A 19,496-nucleotide genomic window follows, 5' to 3' on the forward strand; every position below is an offset into this window, starting at 1 on the left:
GATACACAAATGCATAGTTAGAAATGGGATCTCATAGAAACAACTTGTCAGCAGATTTATTTTCAGCAAACCTCCCTTGTTCAGCTAGGGTTTCAATACAAAACTGCTATCCTTCTTAATTTATCTGTTGACCTAAAGCACTCCTATGCCAGTATGTAACAAAATAATATCTTCCCTGCCCTTGGACATGACAACCAAATATATGATCCCCCTATACATCCCTAAAAGCATCCTGCTGCCTATTGAACATAGGAAAGGTGTGAAGGATACGGACATGTTAGAATTAGGTAAGAGTAACCTGAGACAGTGCAAACATCAGCAGGAAAATGGAAAAGGCCCATTAAGGAAGGGATCTGAGAAAGGATAGGCACCAGAGCATTTCAGTGCAAACAGCACACCTGGGAAGAGCACCCTGCCCCCTTCCAATCTCCCCAGTCCCTTCATTTATCTGTCATCGGAGCAGGGCAACTGAGAAATAAATTAAATCCCTCACTCTGGCAGCTGCACAGATCAGGTTCAACAATATCATACTCCAGGTTGTTCTGCTTTAGAACTCCTTTCTGTTTAAAAAAAAATACTTTATGTTTTTATGTTTTTTCTACTCTAAAAACAAAATTGCCAGTTTGTTTCATTGTTGACACACTAATACAAAATAAGACACCTGAAATTGTTAAAAAAATGTAGGTCAAAGCATGTAATTTTTGCATAAGACAGCCAGATTTATATCAAATGAGCTCTGTTACCAATAGTAATTACATAGAGGAATGGTCAATTGCACCAGCAAAGATAGTGGGTTCCAAGTACTACTGACAAGGTGGCTCTGAGACTTAAACATTATACCCCCAGAATGAATACTTAACCAACAGATAGTTTCAATCATATTAAGTGGCCTATTAAAGAATTTTGCCAAACTGGAATATATATATCAATAAATATTGCCCTAGTAAATCCTTTCCCTTGATCCACCATTTTGGCCTGTATGCTCCCTCAGAGATCACATGACAAGAAAAAATGCAGCTCTAACTGTAACAGGAAGTAGTGGAAGCAAAAGACAGAGCTCTGCCCCATTAATTGGCTGATGGGGCCTAGCATGTATGTGTGCCTTGGCTTGTGTGCACCGTGAATTGTATGATCCCAGGGGACTTAAAAGGATTATCCATTGGCACATACAGGTATAGGACCCGTTATCCAGAACGCTCGGGACCAAGGGTATTCCGGATAAGGGGTCTTTCCGTAATTTGGATCTCCATACCTAAAGTCTACTAAAAAATCAATAAAACATTAATTAACCCCAATAGGATTGTTTTGCATCTAATAAGGATTATTTATATCTTAGTTGGGAACAATTACAAGGTACTGTTTTATTATTACAGAGAAAAAGGAAATCAGTTTTAAAATTGTGAATTATTTGGTTAAAATGGAGTCTATGGGAGACAGGCTTTCCTTAATTCGGAGCTTTCTGGATAATGGGTTTCCGGATAAGGGGTCCGATACCTGTACTACTAAAAAAGTATATTTACATGAAAATGGCTTATATAGCTGAAGCAGGGTTTGACATATGAGCTGTTTTTATGTGATATATATTTTATAGAGACCTACATTGTTCGGTGGTATAGTAACTTAAATCTATAACCACAATTCTTTCATCCTCCATTCAGGTTCTAGTCAGCCAAACCTTTTTTGAAATTGTGTCACTTCTGTCTCTGCTTATTAGCAAGGCTTTTATCATATCTGTGCTTGCTTTTTGTGCTATTCCTAATAAGTTATTGTAGAATTCCTGAAACTTTTTGTAATTTAGAACATACACTAGTTTAAAAGCTATTTTTTTAATTACTTATATTTTTCTTTATGCATTTCTTTGTACAGGTATAGAATCTCTTATCCACGATACTTGGGGCCTGTGGTCTTCTGGTTAATAGATCTTTCCGTAATTTGGATCACCAAACCTTTATTTGGGCAAGTTCATGGAGAGCAGTGGAACAGTACAATCTGTGCGCTCCTCTTCCTATAGGAATGTGTTGTGTTTTGGACAATTTAGGACTAAACTGAACCTCCTGTCGCACTAATTACTCATCCAATCAGCATTCAACATAAGTAGGAGATGGAAACAGCTGTGTCTGAAATATATCCATGATACCCTTTAAGTATCCAAACACACAGTTTAGTTTATTCATGGAAAGGGTCATCGATTCCTGGTCCCTTTGGTCTATGGGTAGGTTAGTTTGCATTTGTAAACCATTAACGGTTTTGTCTAATGTATCTAAGCTCAGTAAAATACACTTCACTTGTACACAACACCTAGCAGATTTACTAATCCATGAATCCGAATCCCGAAAGGGAAAAAATTGTATTGGAAATGAACATTTTGCGACTTTTTTGTCGCCGCCGAAATTTTTCGTATTTGTCGCGACTTTTTCGAGCGACTTTATCGTATTTTGCACAACTATTTTGCGGGACATACGGAAAAGTTGCGACGGCGACGGAAAAGTCGCAAAAATACCGATCATTACGAAAAAATGCACACATTTACTAAGCCATTATGAGAAAAAGTCTGATTTTTTTCTTACTTCTAGATAATTTCGATATTTACAAGTGGGTTTTCACCAGAACTCAATTTTTTTGTTATTTTTCCCAGAAAAATTATTTTTTCAAAAATAACTCCCATAATTTGTGATTTATTAATGTTTAGTTAACTTTTTTTTTGTAAAATAAAAATTAGACAGGTTTGATCTGTCGAGTACCATTGAGTCCTATGGAGGAATAGAATAGTCAGTGACAGCAATTTCTGTTTGGGAAAAATGAAAAGGATTCATGGAAACGAATGTACGTTTAAACTCGAATTTTTCAAGTTTACAATGCTTTCAACTCAAAATATTAGGGATTTTCGGGATATAAATTTGAAATTTTCATACGAACAATTTAAGCATTATCGTGACATTTTAGAACATCAGAAATTATTGTGGTTACGCCAAATTTTTACCATATCGTGTTGAAAGCCCCAAAAAATCAGATTTTAGTAAATGTGCCTCCTAGTATTTTACATTTATAAAAGTATTCTAAAGAGCCATCTTATATGATAAGCATCTTGCTATTTACTGTATATACTCGAGTATAAGCCTAGTCGGGTACCATGGGTCCCTCCAGACTAGCACCCTCTGTCCTATGTGTGCAAATGAGGCCACTCGCAACCAGACCCTCCCAGTGCCCTGGCCCGCTCCCAAATTCATCTACCATCCTCACCTGTCCCATTCTGCACTAGACGTTGCTCTTTATATTCTATATAAACTATATATAGTTTTGAAGGATTTTAACTGTTTGTGTTTTAGCTTGGTTGCTGATTGAGCTAAGGGGGTAGTACTCTTAAGGTATCATTGTTGATACCATATTGCTTTTGTTGACCCTCTTCTCCACTTACAGAGCTAGTTTACTGTTTTTCTTTGAAATTAATATTTAAAAACGTATACCCAACTGATGCCTCATTTAATGTAATTTTATTGGTATTTATTTTAATTATTGAAATTTAGCAGTAGCTGCTGCATTTCCCACCCTGGGCTTATACTCGAGTCTGATCACAAGGGTTGACCTCTATTGTAAAACATTACAAAGCACAAGACCAAGCTAGGAAGCCTACAATTTCAGTAAGCTTTCAATGTCTAACTGAAGACCTTTAAGTTTGATATAGTCCTCCCAAGGCATTTTCTTGGCTTGCACTGGGCACAGGGGATCCACTGATGTTTTTCAATGACATCATCAATTTATTTTATTTAGTTTCATTTTATTTTATTGCATCAAAGCAGGCCCTCCAGATGGAAAATATTAACATCACTGATAAAAGAGAACCTTTAAAACACGTGACTGTAAAATAAATGTATAAGACTGCAGATATGCATATTCGTACTTTGCCCACATGGCTGCCAACCCTGGCACTAAACAGCTGCGGCCAGTTCTTTTACTAAATGAGACACTTTGACACTGTGCTGGAGAAAATAAAGGCCACAGCATTTTTAAATTATTAATTTTTCAACTATAACTTTACACATTATGCCAGCAAGTCAGAAGGCACAAAGTAGAAAACATGAAAAACAGGAGTCTTCTGATGCAATTGAGGGCAAGCTGTAGGCTACTGACCCCAGTGGCTTAACTTACCAAATTTAAATCCAACAAATACCACTGGCAGAGCTAAAGACCCTCACAACTGTGACACAATAAGAAAAGAAAAAATCAAAGGACTCACATGAACACAAACATGAGCATATATTATTTAGTAGGGAGAAACATTAACATATCAGCTGCCTCCTAGGGGGAGCGAGGGAAGCTGCCTTCCTTGAGCTCATCCATGGCCAAGTGAGGAAAAGAAGTATCTCCAAGAAAGATAGTGGCATTGGGAAATTGCTGTTCTCCCCACCACCTAGACGTCAATGGAATTAAAACTAGATAAAACCAAGGTTTGGCCCCTGGCAGCCATGCCCACCCCCATGCACTGGGGGAAGGGGTCTTGAGCAAGCTTTCCCAGCTAAATGTGTAGTGCATTACATTCACACTATTACATCCCTTCCACTGAAAGAAAGCAACTAGAGAGCTTGTTGTGTTCTACACTGCCAGATTTAGATTCAGCTATCCACAGTTTTATGATGCCTATTATACTTTTTTAATTACATAGATCCATCTTGGTCTGTCTCATTAAAATGTTTGCCACAGTAATTAAGGCCTTGCATTAATTTGCCTGCTTGATGTCTGTTTTAGCTGTGCCTCAATATGAGAGTTAAATCACATAAGAACTAACATTAAGTATCTTGTAGACATAACCAACTCCCCATTTAGTCTTTCTGTTAGTTTGTTTTCACTTTTTTTTTAAAAACTATTATTCTGGGCAGTAAAACTATAAACCAGAAAGGGAACAGATTGTGTTTTAGTATACTGCAGAACATGTTGGTGCTTTATAAATACATTACTAATATTGATAAACAGTGAAGTTAGATTATTAATTATAGATTATCCCATTATTAGTATTTTCTAAGTTGGAATCGTTCTCTACTGGAAGAATGAGAAATGAGAATAAACCATAATACTGCTCCTTTACTATCTATGGTGACAATACGGTAAATGCCTACTAGGTGATCCAAACCCATGTTCCTTAATATGCTTATATTTAATCTCATATATGAAAACAGAACTTTGCTGAACAGAAACTGGCTGAAGGATAGATTACAAAGAGTGGTGGTAAATGGAACGTTTTCTAATTGGACAAGTGCTGTTAGTGGAGTCCTTTGCTTTTCAACTTTCATAATGAAAGTTGGCATTAAATGCACTTTCTATTTTTGCAGATTATTAATAAATTGTGCAAAACTATAAGTACCAGGCAAGATGCTGCCACTTTGCAGAGCGATTTGATTAAATTTGAAAACTGGGCAGCAAAATGGAAAATGAGGTTCAATGTGGACAAGTGCAAAGTTATGCACTTTGGTAGAAATAATATAAATGCAAGTTATACACTAAATGGTAGTGTGTTGGGGGTATCCTTAATGGAGAAGGATCTAGGTTTTTTTGTAGATAACAAATTGTCTAATTCCAGGCAGTGTCATTCTGTGGCTACTAAAGCAAATAAAGTGCTGTCTTGTATAAAAAAGGGCATTGACATAGTTTTGCCTCTTTATATGTCTTTGGTAAGGCCTCACCTTGAGTATGCAGTGCAGTATTAGGCTCCAGTCCTTAATAAGGATATTAATGAGCTGGAGAGAGTGCAGAGACTGCAACTAAACTGGTAAAGGGGATGGAAGATGTAAAGGAAAAGTAACACTAAAAATTTTTAACTAAAAAATCTATTCTACCCTCCCCCAATAATTGCCCTATCCTGAAAACCATTTGTTATTTTGAATGCTTTAGAAGAAAATACCTGTTAAACTCGGCTTCCGGTCATTTGAACAAAGGCGATACAGCGATGCAGGGGAAAGTATCAGGGGAAGCATCAACTATGCGGCGATCGATTGATCGAGCCTAGCCTGACTCCTTGCTATACAGAAGGAAGGCTAGGCTCGATCAATCGATCGATGCATAGTGGGCGCTTCCCCTGAAATTCCCCTGCATCGCTGTATCGCCTTTGTTCAAATGACCGGAAGCCAAGTTTTTTACAGGTATTTTCTACTAAAGCATTCAAAATAACAAATGGTTTTCAGGATAGGGCAATTATTGGGGGAGGGTAGAATAGATTTTTTAGTTAAAATTTTGTGTTACTTTTCCCTTAATCAGGTTAGATGGTCAAGGTTGGGGTTGCAAAGATAGAGGGTGTTTATTTTTCCTATGAAAATGACCAGCGCATCAAAGGCCACCCCTTTAGATTAGAGGAACGCAGTGTATGTTTTTTTTATGGTGAAGGTAGTGAGTTGTGGAAAGTCATACCGAGTAATAGTGTAATTGCAAGTTCTACTGATGCCATTAAGAGGGGTTTGGATGATTTCTTGAACAAACATAGTATCCAAGGTTATTGTGATCCTAAACTCTACAATTAGTATTGACATTGGTATATACAGTTAATGTATGTGAGTATATAGATAGGTCAGTATGGGTGTGCGCGGAAGGGATCAACTTGGTGGACTTAAGTCTTTTTTCAGCCCAACCTAAGTATGTTACCAGCTAAGGCATCTTGTTTAGGAGGTACTATAATCTTTCTGTTAATCTTAGGACAACAGTTCTTTGAACATCTGGCAGAACCAAGGTTAGGAATTGACTGAATGCACCATTTTCATCGTTTAAAAAAAAAAATACATTTTATTAATTTGAAATAACTGCTGGCAGTTACATGACATAGGGAACCATATGGAAACTTTTATTAATGGAAGATTTTTTTTTAATGTGTGCGCTATTTTAATTTATGATGTCATTTTTAGGGAATGTCTGTTATTAAGGAACCCAATTACCAGACTCCCAGGACCCAGAAATGGTTTGAAAACTGTTTTTATACATTAGAAAACATAACATATTAATGTAAAGTTTTGCTGCCTGCTAAAACTTGAAAGAGTCCCATTTGAGGTGTTTATGAATCCCCTAAGGAGATCACTAGTTCTTATTTAAATTGAAATTCAAATAAAGATCTACAGTAAGTTAGCTGGTATAGTTATTGGTATATATAGTTTATATATGTTAGTGTATAGATAGGTCTTTTTTTAGTATGTGTATAGAGCGTTGCCACCCTGACACAAGGGGGCGTGCCATTATGTAAGTGGGCAGAGCTATGATGTCATGGGGCAGAGTCATGATGTCCAGAGGGCAGAGTCCTGTCGTGAAGGATGGATCAGTTGCAGATTTGGTGAGTATAGCAGGGGAGAAAGGGGTGGATAAGAGGTGGGCCAGTGGGCTGATTAACTAGTTATTACAAATGTATCAGCAAGTATATTGCCAGTTAATTTGTAATCCTGGCCCTGGCCATAACTGGTAGTCTGTGTAAAAGGGGTTGAACTTGATGAACTTAACAATGCAGTTATCATTCTGAATAAAAAAGTAAAGGCAAAACAAACCTAGGTATCATATTCCTGCCTATCCCAATAATATAAAGTGGTTACTTTATCACATTTCCAATTTAAAACTAATATGCCCGAGTGCCATGCCAATAATTTAATGGAGGGGCCTGCTATTTCTGAGAGATGACACATCCCCTTTAACTTTTTTATGACAAGGTCAATACATTACAACATAACTTCAGTATAAAGTGTACCCATTCAACAGACTGTGAGCTCTTTAGGCAGGAAAATGGTTCCAGTATTCCCAGCCTTATAATGAACCTTCACCCATTTCCTAACTGTGTTTAATTGTACTTACGGAGTCCCTGTATTTGTTTTATGTTGTTCCTTCATGAAGCCATGATTTTCCTGTTGACGTTAGAGAATTAAAATGATGCTAAAACAAACATTATACTTTGGCTTCTAATGTGTCAGCTTGCAGACTTGTATTCCTAATTAGCTATGGTATGCCCAACAAATTATATTAGTATTTATTATAAATGTTACTCTCAATATTCGGCTGTTGGTCATGATTTGAAGGCATGTTATTAGTCATTTTTTTTCTTTTTATTAAAAAGTACAGAAAACATCAGCAGTGCAGAATATAACAGTGCAAGTGTCTGCTAATAATTAGGATAAATCTCACTGGCACTGATTGTAAGGATTTTGCTAATAAACTCGACACAGGACTCGCTCCATCTTAAATGTGGCACAGATTAGAGGGAGGAAAGCATTGTATACATATAGGCAATTTGATGCATCCCATATGTGAGTCATGGAACTTGCCTTCTTTATCTAATGAAGCTGCAGGGAATTCAACCTTTAACGGACGATATTCATCAAACTCCTGTTAACAAGGCTGTATCATCCATTAAAGTCAAATTGGAGATGCTCCAGTTGCAACATATGCAACTGGCCTTTCAGCCACGGCAGCCTTTGCATTGCTTGTTAGCACAAAGGCGCCACCACAAAGAGGGAAGCTGGACTGACCATCTACTCACCGATTATAATTGGCCACTTTAGTAAACACTGTAACAAGCATGCACTGAACCCACAATGTTTTGCTGGAATGCATGATTAGTGCCTTCTGAGATTTCCCAGGTTCCAAAGGTCCGTATGTAAGCAAGGAATCCCCTTAAACATACTTGAAGGTATGAAGGTCCACACAGAGACAAATCACAAGGATGATATGGATATATTCAAACATCTTCCAGGATTTGGTTTGCAATGTGATATATAGGATTGGCACCTTTTTTTGTGGCCCCTTACAGGGGCACGGACAGGGCCAAAAAATGGGCAGGGCTATGGCACCAAGGGGGAGGGGCAGAGCTGCTATACTGTTGGGAATGAGAGCTGCAGGGTAGACAAGGTAATGTGCAGAATGGAGGGGGGAGTGGGGGCAGGAAGGAGTGGGATTTGGGCGGGCCAGAGGCAGAACATTAGGCATTACAACCCTGGCTGGTATCTTAATGCCTACCATAGTGACATAAAACAAAAAAAACCCTTTATGGCAGGAGACATTAATGCACTAGACAACATAAGAAAACAAATGTTTGTTCACAGATATTAAACTATGCACATTTGCATTTAGATTTAATACAACAGTCAGCAAATATTTAGTGGTTGTTTTTTTCATTGAATTTTACTTCCGTTCTGGCCAAGAGCAAAATGCCAAGTCATACTATTTTGTAACACCTTGCATGCTATCTCACTGCTAATTATTTACTGGAGACTGACATTTCTCCCTTACACTGACAAGGCATTCTGGCAGATATTCAAAGAGCGGCCACGACAATGTCAAAACAAGTGAATCTTCCAGCGTATGGCCACCTTTACTTAACACCCCCTAATTTCTAATTCTGCAATTCCTGCAGACAAATACGTGCTCTTTAGGATGGACATGTTTACACATATGTAGGAAATTTTAAACATTGGGGAGTAACATGCTTAGGGCCTTTATATCTTGAATAAGAATTAGCAGAATGGTGGTCAGAAGCAGATGATCATGCTCCCTTCCTTCGATGGAGATAAGAAGGTGTGCAATACCTCCTGGCCTACAAAGATGCCTCAAGATTACACACTGAAGGCAACATGAAGACGCATGTCCACTACTACCCCAATGTGGGCCTGGCCTTACCCAATGCATACTGCAGCCTATAGCAAATTAAATCTGCTCCTACAGGACATTCAGTGTTTATTTTTGTATAGAAAGCCTTATTACTGGTTCACAGGTATGATTAAAAACATATTATACTAGTGAGATAGTAGTGGAGTGCTGTAAAAAAAATGTTGATTAATTAAAAAGTTACTTTTCTTCTACACAGAAAAGTTTAATTTTTCAAAGTCATACGGCTTTTATCTACTTCCTTCTTGTCAAAAAACAGCATTCCTGCAATATGTCATGACAGAGCTACCATGCATTCTTTAACAAAGAACATACAGATCAATACTAGAAAGCTTAGTCTGAAGCATTCTTTGTATAGAGTAAAGTAGCCGGCATGATCAGCAAGGATTAAATAATACAAATCAAATAAGAGCCTGGTACTTTATTACTGTAACCTTAAAATGACAGAAACGTTAACTCACTGAATACTATTTATTGAGGGAATACTTGGGTAGTATATTCTTTTTAAATCTATTTTAGACTCCCATCTCCAGTCCTGGCACAGGGGTGAAGGAATAGTGCCAAACTTAACTCAACTAATACCCAACTCAGTTCTCCACCACTGTTTTTTAGAGAAGGCGGAGGTCAAATGTCATTCCCCACCCCTATAAAGCCAATAAGTAAATAAAAGTGAAATACAAGCATGAATAGTTTTACAACAAACCTCACCACGGACAGGAATGTTTATTTTATTACTTCCACACTCCATAAGTCAGATAGTTATATAAGGATTCAAGACATTCCTTCTGTACACACAATGCACGCTTTCCCTAATGTATGGGAAGTTCGAGGTCTTGAAGAACCACCATATTTTAACACTTCTTAAAAGATAAAGAGATATGGGAATACAAGTTTCCTAGGTCATTAATGGTTAACAAAGTAGATTTGGGGGACTTCCAGGTTTAATAGAGAAAGGGGGTTTCCAATAAATGTTCTGGGCTGCTCTGCACAACAAAAGTGACTTCTCTCTATGACATCTTTTGATGTAACTGTTTTACATGGAGCTTTACAGAGATTGTTCATCATTCCCCTAACATTCTAACACCCACTAAATCTACTGACAAGCAAAGTACTGAGGGTGAAGAACTATAGTTTCACCACTGTTGTGAAGATGAAGTCATGGAGACAATCTCTAGAGCACAGTGCAACATTTTGGAAATACAGTAAGGCACAACATAAGCCATGTACTCTCTTCCATGTCATCTAGCTCCCCATACTTGCAGGCTGCACAAGATTATAAGGGCAAGTAAAGAACACATAGCAGTGATTAGATGTGAAGGCACAACAGCTATACTATTTAAGAGTTATGTAACCTGATTTAAATTCAAATCATCTTTTTTCTTCTGCTTGAACCTGGTAGCTCAGTGAGGTGTCCTGCTGCCCATGCCAATGTTGAAGCCTGGTTTGGCAATAATAATGGCACTTAGATGCCTACAAGGTAAGCAGAACCTCTAAAGGTTGCATGTTCCTTGATCAGAATGGATCCAGGAACTAGGTACAGCAGTTAATCCCTATACTTAATCAGAATAGGTAAATATATCTGGGCAAGTAAATACCCCTATTTACTTGCACATTTAAAACCACTATTTAACACACTATTATTATTATTAACATTTATTTATAAAGCGCCAACATATTCCGCAGCGCTGTACAATAAGTGGATCTTTTAAAGGGGCAGTATACCCCCTTGTTCAACATGAGTGTAATTAATGGGACATGCAATAAACATACTTTTTGCCTATTATTTTATTCAGGAAAAATCTATGGTTTTTGTTATTTCTTTACTAAACAGAGCAAACAGGGAAACCAAAGCTACTCCATGTTTGGTCCTTGTAATTAGACCAGTGTACAACTCCTTTGCTTCCCCCTTGTTTTGTTAGTAGGAGTCCATTATGCAGGGAGCTTATCTGTGCACTGGGAACCTAATTATCTAGCTCACAAGAACCAAACATGGAGTAGTTTTAGTTTTCCTGTTTGTCCCGTTTAACTCAAGAAATAATAAAAAAACTTAGACTTTTGTGTGATTAAGACAATATGCAAAAAGTACGTTTAGCACAAGCCCTATTCATTGCACTCATGTTGAGCAAGGGGGTATGCTGTTGCTTTAAAGCACAATCATAATGTGTTTTACCTTAAATATATTTACTTGCCTTCCCAAGGAAAGGTCAAATGCTTCTGTGAAAAGCTGGCAGAGACAATATCAGATCCTTCCAAACAGAAAGGGATGCCAAAAAAACAAACAAAAAAAATTAATAAGCATATGAGGCTGTGGCTTTTAAAGCTTATTAGCATGTTCTGAGAAGCGATATGCCAAATTAATCCTTCTGCATGTGTATATTCAATGTTACGTAAAGTGAAATTAACATTTTTACTTGCCCACATGAACAAGGTCTGGAAAAAATATCTCACAGGAGAGAAGTTAAATAGAACTTCATTGTTCATTTGATTGCAGCTGCAATTAAATTACTATGTGAAATACACCACATGCATACCTTTATATTACAATCAATTGCAGCAATAAATGAATCATAAGGATATGGGTTCATTTACAGAGAAGGGCCAAGGTGCAAAGTGCATCAATCGGGTACAAAGCTCCATGTTTTTTTAGCACATTGCATATTTCTTCCTCTGGAACTGGGTACAGTACTAGTGTCCATAGACAAGACGTGGCCCAAACCTACAGCCAGAGGGAGTGGACTGAACCAATTCTAAGAAAATATGAGCAAGCAGCACCCACATGGTGGGTGTATGGGCACTGCCTGCTCATATTTTGTTAAAATTGGTTTAGTCCGCTTCCTCTAGCTGTAGGTTTGGGGCTTGGCATCTAAACCCAATGTTTCTACCGGAGGGTGTTCACTAAACAACATCTATCTTCACAAACAAATGGCTGTGCCCATGTTATTCAGAACCCTCAAGGGCCCGGACTGCAATAGGATGCAAGGTTCTATGGAGCACTGGGATTACAGCTTTCTTGAGCACCACTCAGTCAGGGCAGTTTTTATTACATAACATTTTAAGTGGTGACAGGCAGACATTTTTATTTACCACCACTGTTTTCCATTCTATGCGCCATCAGCCTAAGAACAGTTTTAGTATATTACTGTATACAGCAGAGGAACGTGACAGTGGAGGCCTGAAGGAGGTAAACACATGGACTCCAGACTAAGGTTCCCATTCCAATATTTTGCTTGATCTGCAACCATCTAAATTTCCTCTTAGTAGTTGCTTCTTAGTAGAATGCAACTGGTTCTGGACCAAGGCTATTCTGGATAAGGGGTCTTTCCATAATTAGGATCTCCATACCTTAAGTCTACTAAAAAATCAATAAAACATTAATTAAACCCAATAGGATTGTTTTGCATCCAATAAGGATTATTTATATCTTAGTTGGGATCAGTTACAAGGTACTGTTTTATTATTACAGAAAAAAAGGAAATCGTTTTTAAAATTCTGAATTATTTGATTAAAATGGAGTCTATGGGAGACATGCTTTCCGTAATTCGGAACTTTCTGGATAACGGGTTTCCGGATAAGAGATCACATACCTGTACTAGGAGGTTGTGGGAAAGAACTTGTATATGTAAAATATATTTGTATACTTGTATCGCCTGTTTTTTTTTTTTTTTTAAATACTTTGAGATATCTCCTGTATGCTATAATACACAATTAGGGATTTCAGTTGCATATTTATGTCATTATAAGTGTAGGGATCCATAGTATTGCTATTGTATTGCTATTTAGTTTCATGGTGCTTAGTGAAGCCCAGTTTCACTTCAGCAGTTTTGATTCTGCTGTGCCCTTTATTATTTTCTTTTTACAATACTTTTTCTCTGGGATGATTTAATAAATGGCGCCTATTACAGCATGCAAGAAGACCAGTCTGCATTCTGCCTCTGCTTTAGGAACTGCAAGTCCTTGGGGGTTTCTAAAGCATTATTTATGCTGCAATTTGCTCCTAGGGCTCAGTTTAAAAACCAAATAAACAGTGTGTAAATTCTGAGATCGGCTTTAACAATTGTATGAAGCAGCAAACTTTCTTTATGCTGGTATTTTCTACACAAAGTTTATCATCTGAATTTGAGAGGTGAACCATTACAGCTTAACATGCAGGGAGTGGAAAAGGATAAACAAAAATGCTTTAACTTTTTCCTAGCATTCAGGATATAGAAAAACACTATATGGGCTGGTTGCCAAAGATCTATGAAGGCTTTTAAATTATTGTCTTCCTCGTGAAGCACGTGTTGAAGCAGTCACAGCCAAATTGTGTTCATTTTCTGCTTATAAATACCTTACAAGGCAAAATGTTAAACTCTCAGAGAAAGCAAGACTATTCATGACTTTGTATCCCTTGCACAGCCCCAAACTGCCCACTATGAGAGCTAAACTAGTTCTAAAGATTTTCATCATATGCCAATAGATGGCAGCTATCCTCCTTTCTGAAAGGCCAGTTCTCCCCAGGACGTCACTGTACTCCTGCTATGCTTCCCGTGTTAGTTCTACCAGTCTAAGCACAGCTATTATTCTACAGTTAAATAAGTACACATTCTGCTACAGCAGTAACTACATTGGGACGTTTTCTATTACCTTTTGGAAACTACAGTCAAAGAAGAAGTTAAAACTTTTATTTTCTACAAATCTGCAAATTATATTTCCAGTAAAATAAACAACCCAGCTATATGGAAATAATGACCAAAAACAAATGTAACACACTAGTGATGTGCAGGCTGGCCCAATACCCACGGGTTGGATGGGTTTGGGTCGATTTGGCACATCACCTGCGGGTTGTGGGCGGATTCGGGCTGAGGGCGCATGCCCTCCTCGTCTGCAACATTACATTACTGGCAGCTCTTTTCCAGTTTCTCTATTTATAGACGCACCCCTGGTAACCCCGCCCCTTTTGTGACATCATTGTGGAGCAGGGCGGGTCTATAAATAAAGGCAGGAAGTCAGGTCGGAAGCAGGCGGGTTAGAGTCGGGTGCGGGTCGAGAAAATCTCGACACTATCTAACAAAAAATCACATCAACTTTCTTTGGCAGAGATCTGGGCAATTTTGCCGATCCTGACAATAGGGCTGTGTTTACCACTTAAAGGCCCATGTCTAGGGTGGCAGCTTTAGGGGGGTGCCTACATCAAGCTGCAGAAAAAGGACGGAAGTACACCAACTTCCCATCAACACATATACAGTACAGCAAGTCCATCTGCCCATGCATTGGTCGAGGGCTGAGGGGGTGGGCTAATGTCCAGTATCTAGGGCGACACCAGACCAAAATATATCCCTGCCTGTCAGCTCATAGTTGACCTGTTTAAACTTAAATAATGCCAGTGCACCTTGTCAGTGGGTGCATAGTACATCAGAAAATTATAAAGTGAAAAGAGCCACAGCTCAGGTTAATGACCCAGTCAAACAAAACAATAGTATGTGACCATACAAGCAATTGGCCAGTTATATGGTATCGATCCAGTCTGCCTTTAGGTCAATTGGTTGGATACAGAGAAGAGTTGGCCAGTGTATAGCAACCTTTACTCACCCAGGGCAGTAGTTCCTCCGCCAGAGGGTGCAAGTGAGAAATTGAATAACATTTAAAAGCAATGGCAGATGCAGAGATTTGTTGTCTATACCGTAGGCGACAAATCTCCCTACAATGCCTTCCTCTTCAATTACCATTGGATAACCGCAAGTAAAACACATTACTCACAAAGATCCAGCTTAATTGTGGGTAAATGCAAAAGAAGGCAATTTCTTATGTGTTTAAGCTAGATCAGAAGGTAAGTGAAAGCTTGTGGTAGGACAGATTTATTGTAGGCAACAAATCTTGTTGTGTGCCATCAGCCTAAGAGCCTATAAATGCTCCATGCCCTATCCCTGTGTGAATATGGAAGTATCTAGTAATGTGTGTAGAAACCCGTTATAGAAAAAGCTCTGAATTACAGGAAACCTATCAATTTGAATCAAATAATTTTATTTTTAAAAATGATTTACCTTTTCTCTGTTATAATAAAACAGTACCTTGTACTTTATTGTAACTAATCTGCATGAATCCGTATTGGTCCCTTATCCAGAACACCCCAGGTCCCAAGCATTCTTGATAACAGACCAGGTGCTTTGTTTCACCGCACCCTACTTCTCCTACTGACTCTGTATAAAACTGTGGAGAGAGGGAAGTATCTAAAACCCCCTAGCATTGAAGGGAAAGGGAAACTTCCAACATGCAAAGAACAACCCCAGGCAGACACACCACAAGAGAAGTTAGTGCACAGAAGGGATATTCTAATTTCCCAGCCAGCAGAATAATCAATCATGCAGCAATGTCAGGGCTAGGCACACAACTCGAGAGCAGGGTACTTCTGACAAGGAGAGGCCAAATTAATGGAAACTTAGAAAGGAAAATTTTAACACCATCTGATCCCTGGGAGTATTTGCAAATGTCTAAAGGCCGGAGCCCACGTTTCTAGACTAATCCTCCGTACAAACATTTGCCCCAATAAACATTCAATCTGTTAATGCTAGCCATAAAGCTGTCAGCCGTTCATAAACAGACTGCCTTGAGTAGCTTAACCTTCCAAGGGCTGTCAGTGCAAACCCGGACCCTAAAACTACTGCAGCCTAAAGAAAGAGAAATCCTGGAGGGGCCCCTCCCTTATAAATAAACTCACGCACGCAAAAGCAAGAATCGTTTTCTGGCTTTCCCCACTACACCTACTAGCACTGCCAACCACTGATTTCAACAGCAAGGACACAAAACCAGCTAGCTTGGCACTGCATGCATTCTAATATGGCATTATAATACTGTAATATTATAGTGGGCAGCTTCTCTAGAAACATGCACACTGTTATTCTACTTATAACATATGATTATGTGCAGAAATAACATTATTATGTGCAAATTCTTGCAGAACAAGCATTAAAAAATGACCATATTTTCTAAAGCTGAGAAATCTTACATAAAGGGGCGTTGTGGTGATTTTGCACCCTGAGAACATCATCATTGGGGTTAAGGGATCTAATGGGGCTGATTTACCAACACTGGTTCATTTTAAGAGGATCAGAATGAATTGCTGATTGGTTGCTATGAATAACAACAATTTGCAACTTTAAAATATGTACATAATGGCTTGTGGTAATTGTGGTTAAAAATAGTGATGGGCACAGGGTGAGATGGAATGATCCACTGGAAATAATGGAATAACAAGAACCAAGAGGCAGAAAGCTGCAGATTTCTAATATATACGCTATACATATATGCTGCCTACCCTCTACTCTACACATTATTTACTCTCACATAATCTACCTACCCTCTAACCACTGATCATGGCACACAAAACTGCCAATAATATAATGACAAGCTAGAAACTAATAAAGGGCAGAGAAAAAAATATTTCCTCTAAAATTTGGACAAATAACATAATATAAGCAATTCGTTTTCATACCCACAATTCCCTATGAAGAAATCGTACATTGTTATGGGCAGTAGTTTTATGTCATTTAAATATAATGCTTTGCCACATAAACATTTCCATTTACATCCACAAGTGCAGCGAACAGAGTGCAAATTATAGTGCAATAACTGTGTTTTTTCCCACAATACACTGGTTTTCACAGAATTCTGCCATCATTGTGGACACAATTCTCTCGACACAATAGCATTGCATGTTCCACAGTTACGTCTGATTCAGCAAAATTCCAGCCTTAATTTGTGTCATTTGCAGTGTGTGAGTGACGTGTGTGTTCTGTTGGCGCAAGTGTGCTGCTGCTATTGATGCAGAGTGCTGAGAGAACCCTAGATTTATTGCCTGGTGCAGAGGTGGTGCTAGATCCAGGGTTCACCTGCATCAATTGGTGCAGCGCTTAATTCGGAACAAAAGGCAGGAAAGACTGAGCAGCGTGGAGCACAACTATACAAAAGTGCAAGGAGCACATTTTGATGCGAAATACCTACGTACAACTGCCTGCAGCGGGGACCGCAACTGAACTTGGGGACATAAATGAGTCCTGTGGTATTAAATGCTCAGTAAAGAGCAGCCATAAGGGCAAAGCTTTGTATCAAGCTACTGTATGAATGTGCTGCTGACCCTAAAGTTTTACTTTGGCCTTTTAAATTACTCACTGGTGCTAAACACAACACTCAGTTTATATTATAAGGATGCAAAACTTTCATAAGTGTTTGAGTATCACAGATTAATTCAGTCCTTGAATAAGAATAGCCCTGATTATGGGCTGCGCCTATTAATGCACATGAACCCTGGAACCACCACCACCTCCTGCCCAGGCAGCAGCTCCAGGGTTCCCTCCCTCCCTGTGTCAATAGGCACAGCACATATGTGCCAAAGGAATTAGGCACACACATCACTTGCATGCTGAACTCTGGAAATAACACCAGGCAGGCTTAGAAAGTATTTATCATGACTGCCCGCACAAAGTGCACATGTAGTTGTATCCATTGCGGCAAACAGGAAGCAACTGCAGTAGGCACAGTGAAATTGCATCAGGAGAATTGGCCATTTGTGTCCACATTGACCCAATGAAAAACAGTGCATCATGGGTAAAAAAACATGGAGATTGCACTAGAAATTGCACTTTGCTCACAGTGTCCAGGTAAATAAATGTGCCACATGAAGTATAAGTTCCCTTTCCTAGCCTTTTTAAGATTATGCCCTCTGCTCCATTCTCTTTCCCATGCATCCCCAAACAATATACATTGTGCACTTTTCTTTTATTCTTCCTCACTTTTGATCCCCACTCTTCAAATGCAATCTGGCAACATATTATCAAACCTTACCCTTCAGAACGATAAATCTTCCTGAAGCAATCACCCAAGCTCCTATAACTTGTTGGATCTGACTTGCTTCTCTGAATCTGAAACCTAAAAGAAAACAAATAATAACATTAAATATATTTCTATATATGTTGATTTTATATAATTTTTTCACGTTTATTCTTGATGTAGTTAAAAGTAGTTCAAGCGCATGTAAGTTTTGGTGTATTACATTATAGACCAGATGTTTTCAAACTTTGTGGTGGAGTCCTCTTTGCAGTCCAAAACATGGTCAGCACTATCCATTTAGCACAGGAGCTGCTGGACTTTTCTAGTTCAAGTCCCCCTTTTGGGGATCTAACCTTTGGTCAAGGGCCATAGTAAGTTAATAAAAGCCTACGTATGTATCAAAACATTGGAGTATCAGCCAATCAACCAAGAGGATGCAAGAGGATTAGGGAAGTGTTTACAGATTTTACTCTTAATGGCCTTCACACTTAGGCTACTGCCACGTGAGCAATTCTCTGATAAACACACTTTGTGCTTTGTTTTGCCAAAAAAGGAGGGGAAAAAAATGCGGAAGGAAAAACACCATTGACTCAAACACATTTTGCATGGTGGCTTTGACCATAGGAAATATGGATTATACCAGACAACACAGCAACCATAAAGGAGAACTAAAGCCTAAAAATAAATATGGCTAGCAAATCCTGTACTTTATATATTAAACTTACTGTACCTGTCCAGAGATTCAGCAACCCTATACCAGTAATGAGCCAGGTCTCAAAGTAGTCCATGAGAGGTTGCCATCTTTGATCCTGGTGTGTCAGTGAGACTGCACATGCTCAGTGTGCTCTGGGAGCTTAATTTAGCGGTCAATGAAAAACATCATCCATAAAATTAGTTTTGTCTGTCATAAATGCTGATGCTACAGGAATGAATATTACATTCTGATGCCAATTGCAGTGGTTTTTTAAGCTGCCATGTCATTTAAATCTGAATTAAATACCTATTGCCTTTGTATTGTGACTGTTATATTTATACAGTATATTGTGAGTCCCACACCTTGTGTCTCAGCCCTTTCT

The 19,496-nt window shown here is 38.5% G+C and overlaps 1 protein-coding gene across 3 annotated transcripts in view; it reads right to left on the reverse strand.

The window, feature by feature from the left end:
- Positions 1–19,496, reverse strand: part of slc25a21 (solute carrier family 25 (mitochondrial oxoadipate carrier), member 21) — a 203,392-nt gene that overhangs the window by 52,447 nt on the left and 131,449 nt on the right. For 2 of the 3 annotated variants that reach the window (XM_012968463.3, NM_001017069.2), the window contains 1 exon segment: positions 18,436–18,519. The exons of the other annotated variant lie outside the window; for it this stretch is intronic. In XM_012968463.3, the coding sequence (XP_012823917.1) occupies positions 18,436–18,519 (84 nt within the window). 3 annotated transcript variants of the gene reach the window in all.

The sequence above is a fragment of the Xenopus tropicalis genome, chromosome 8, assembly GCF_000004195.4.
Source record: "Xenopus tropicalis strain Nigerian chromosome 8, UCB_Xtro_10.0, whole genome shotgun sequence".
In the NCBI taxonomy this organism is placed as follows: domain Eukaryota; kingdom Metazoa; phylum Chordata; class Amphibia; order Anura; family Pipidae; genus Xenopus; species Xenopus tropicalis.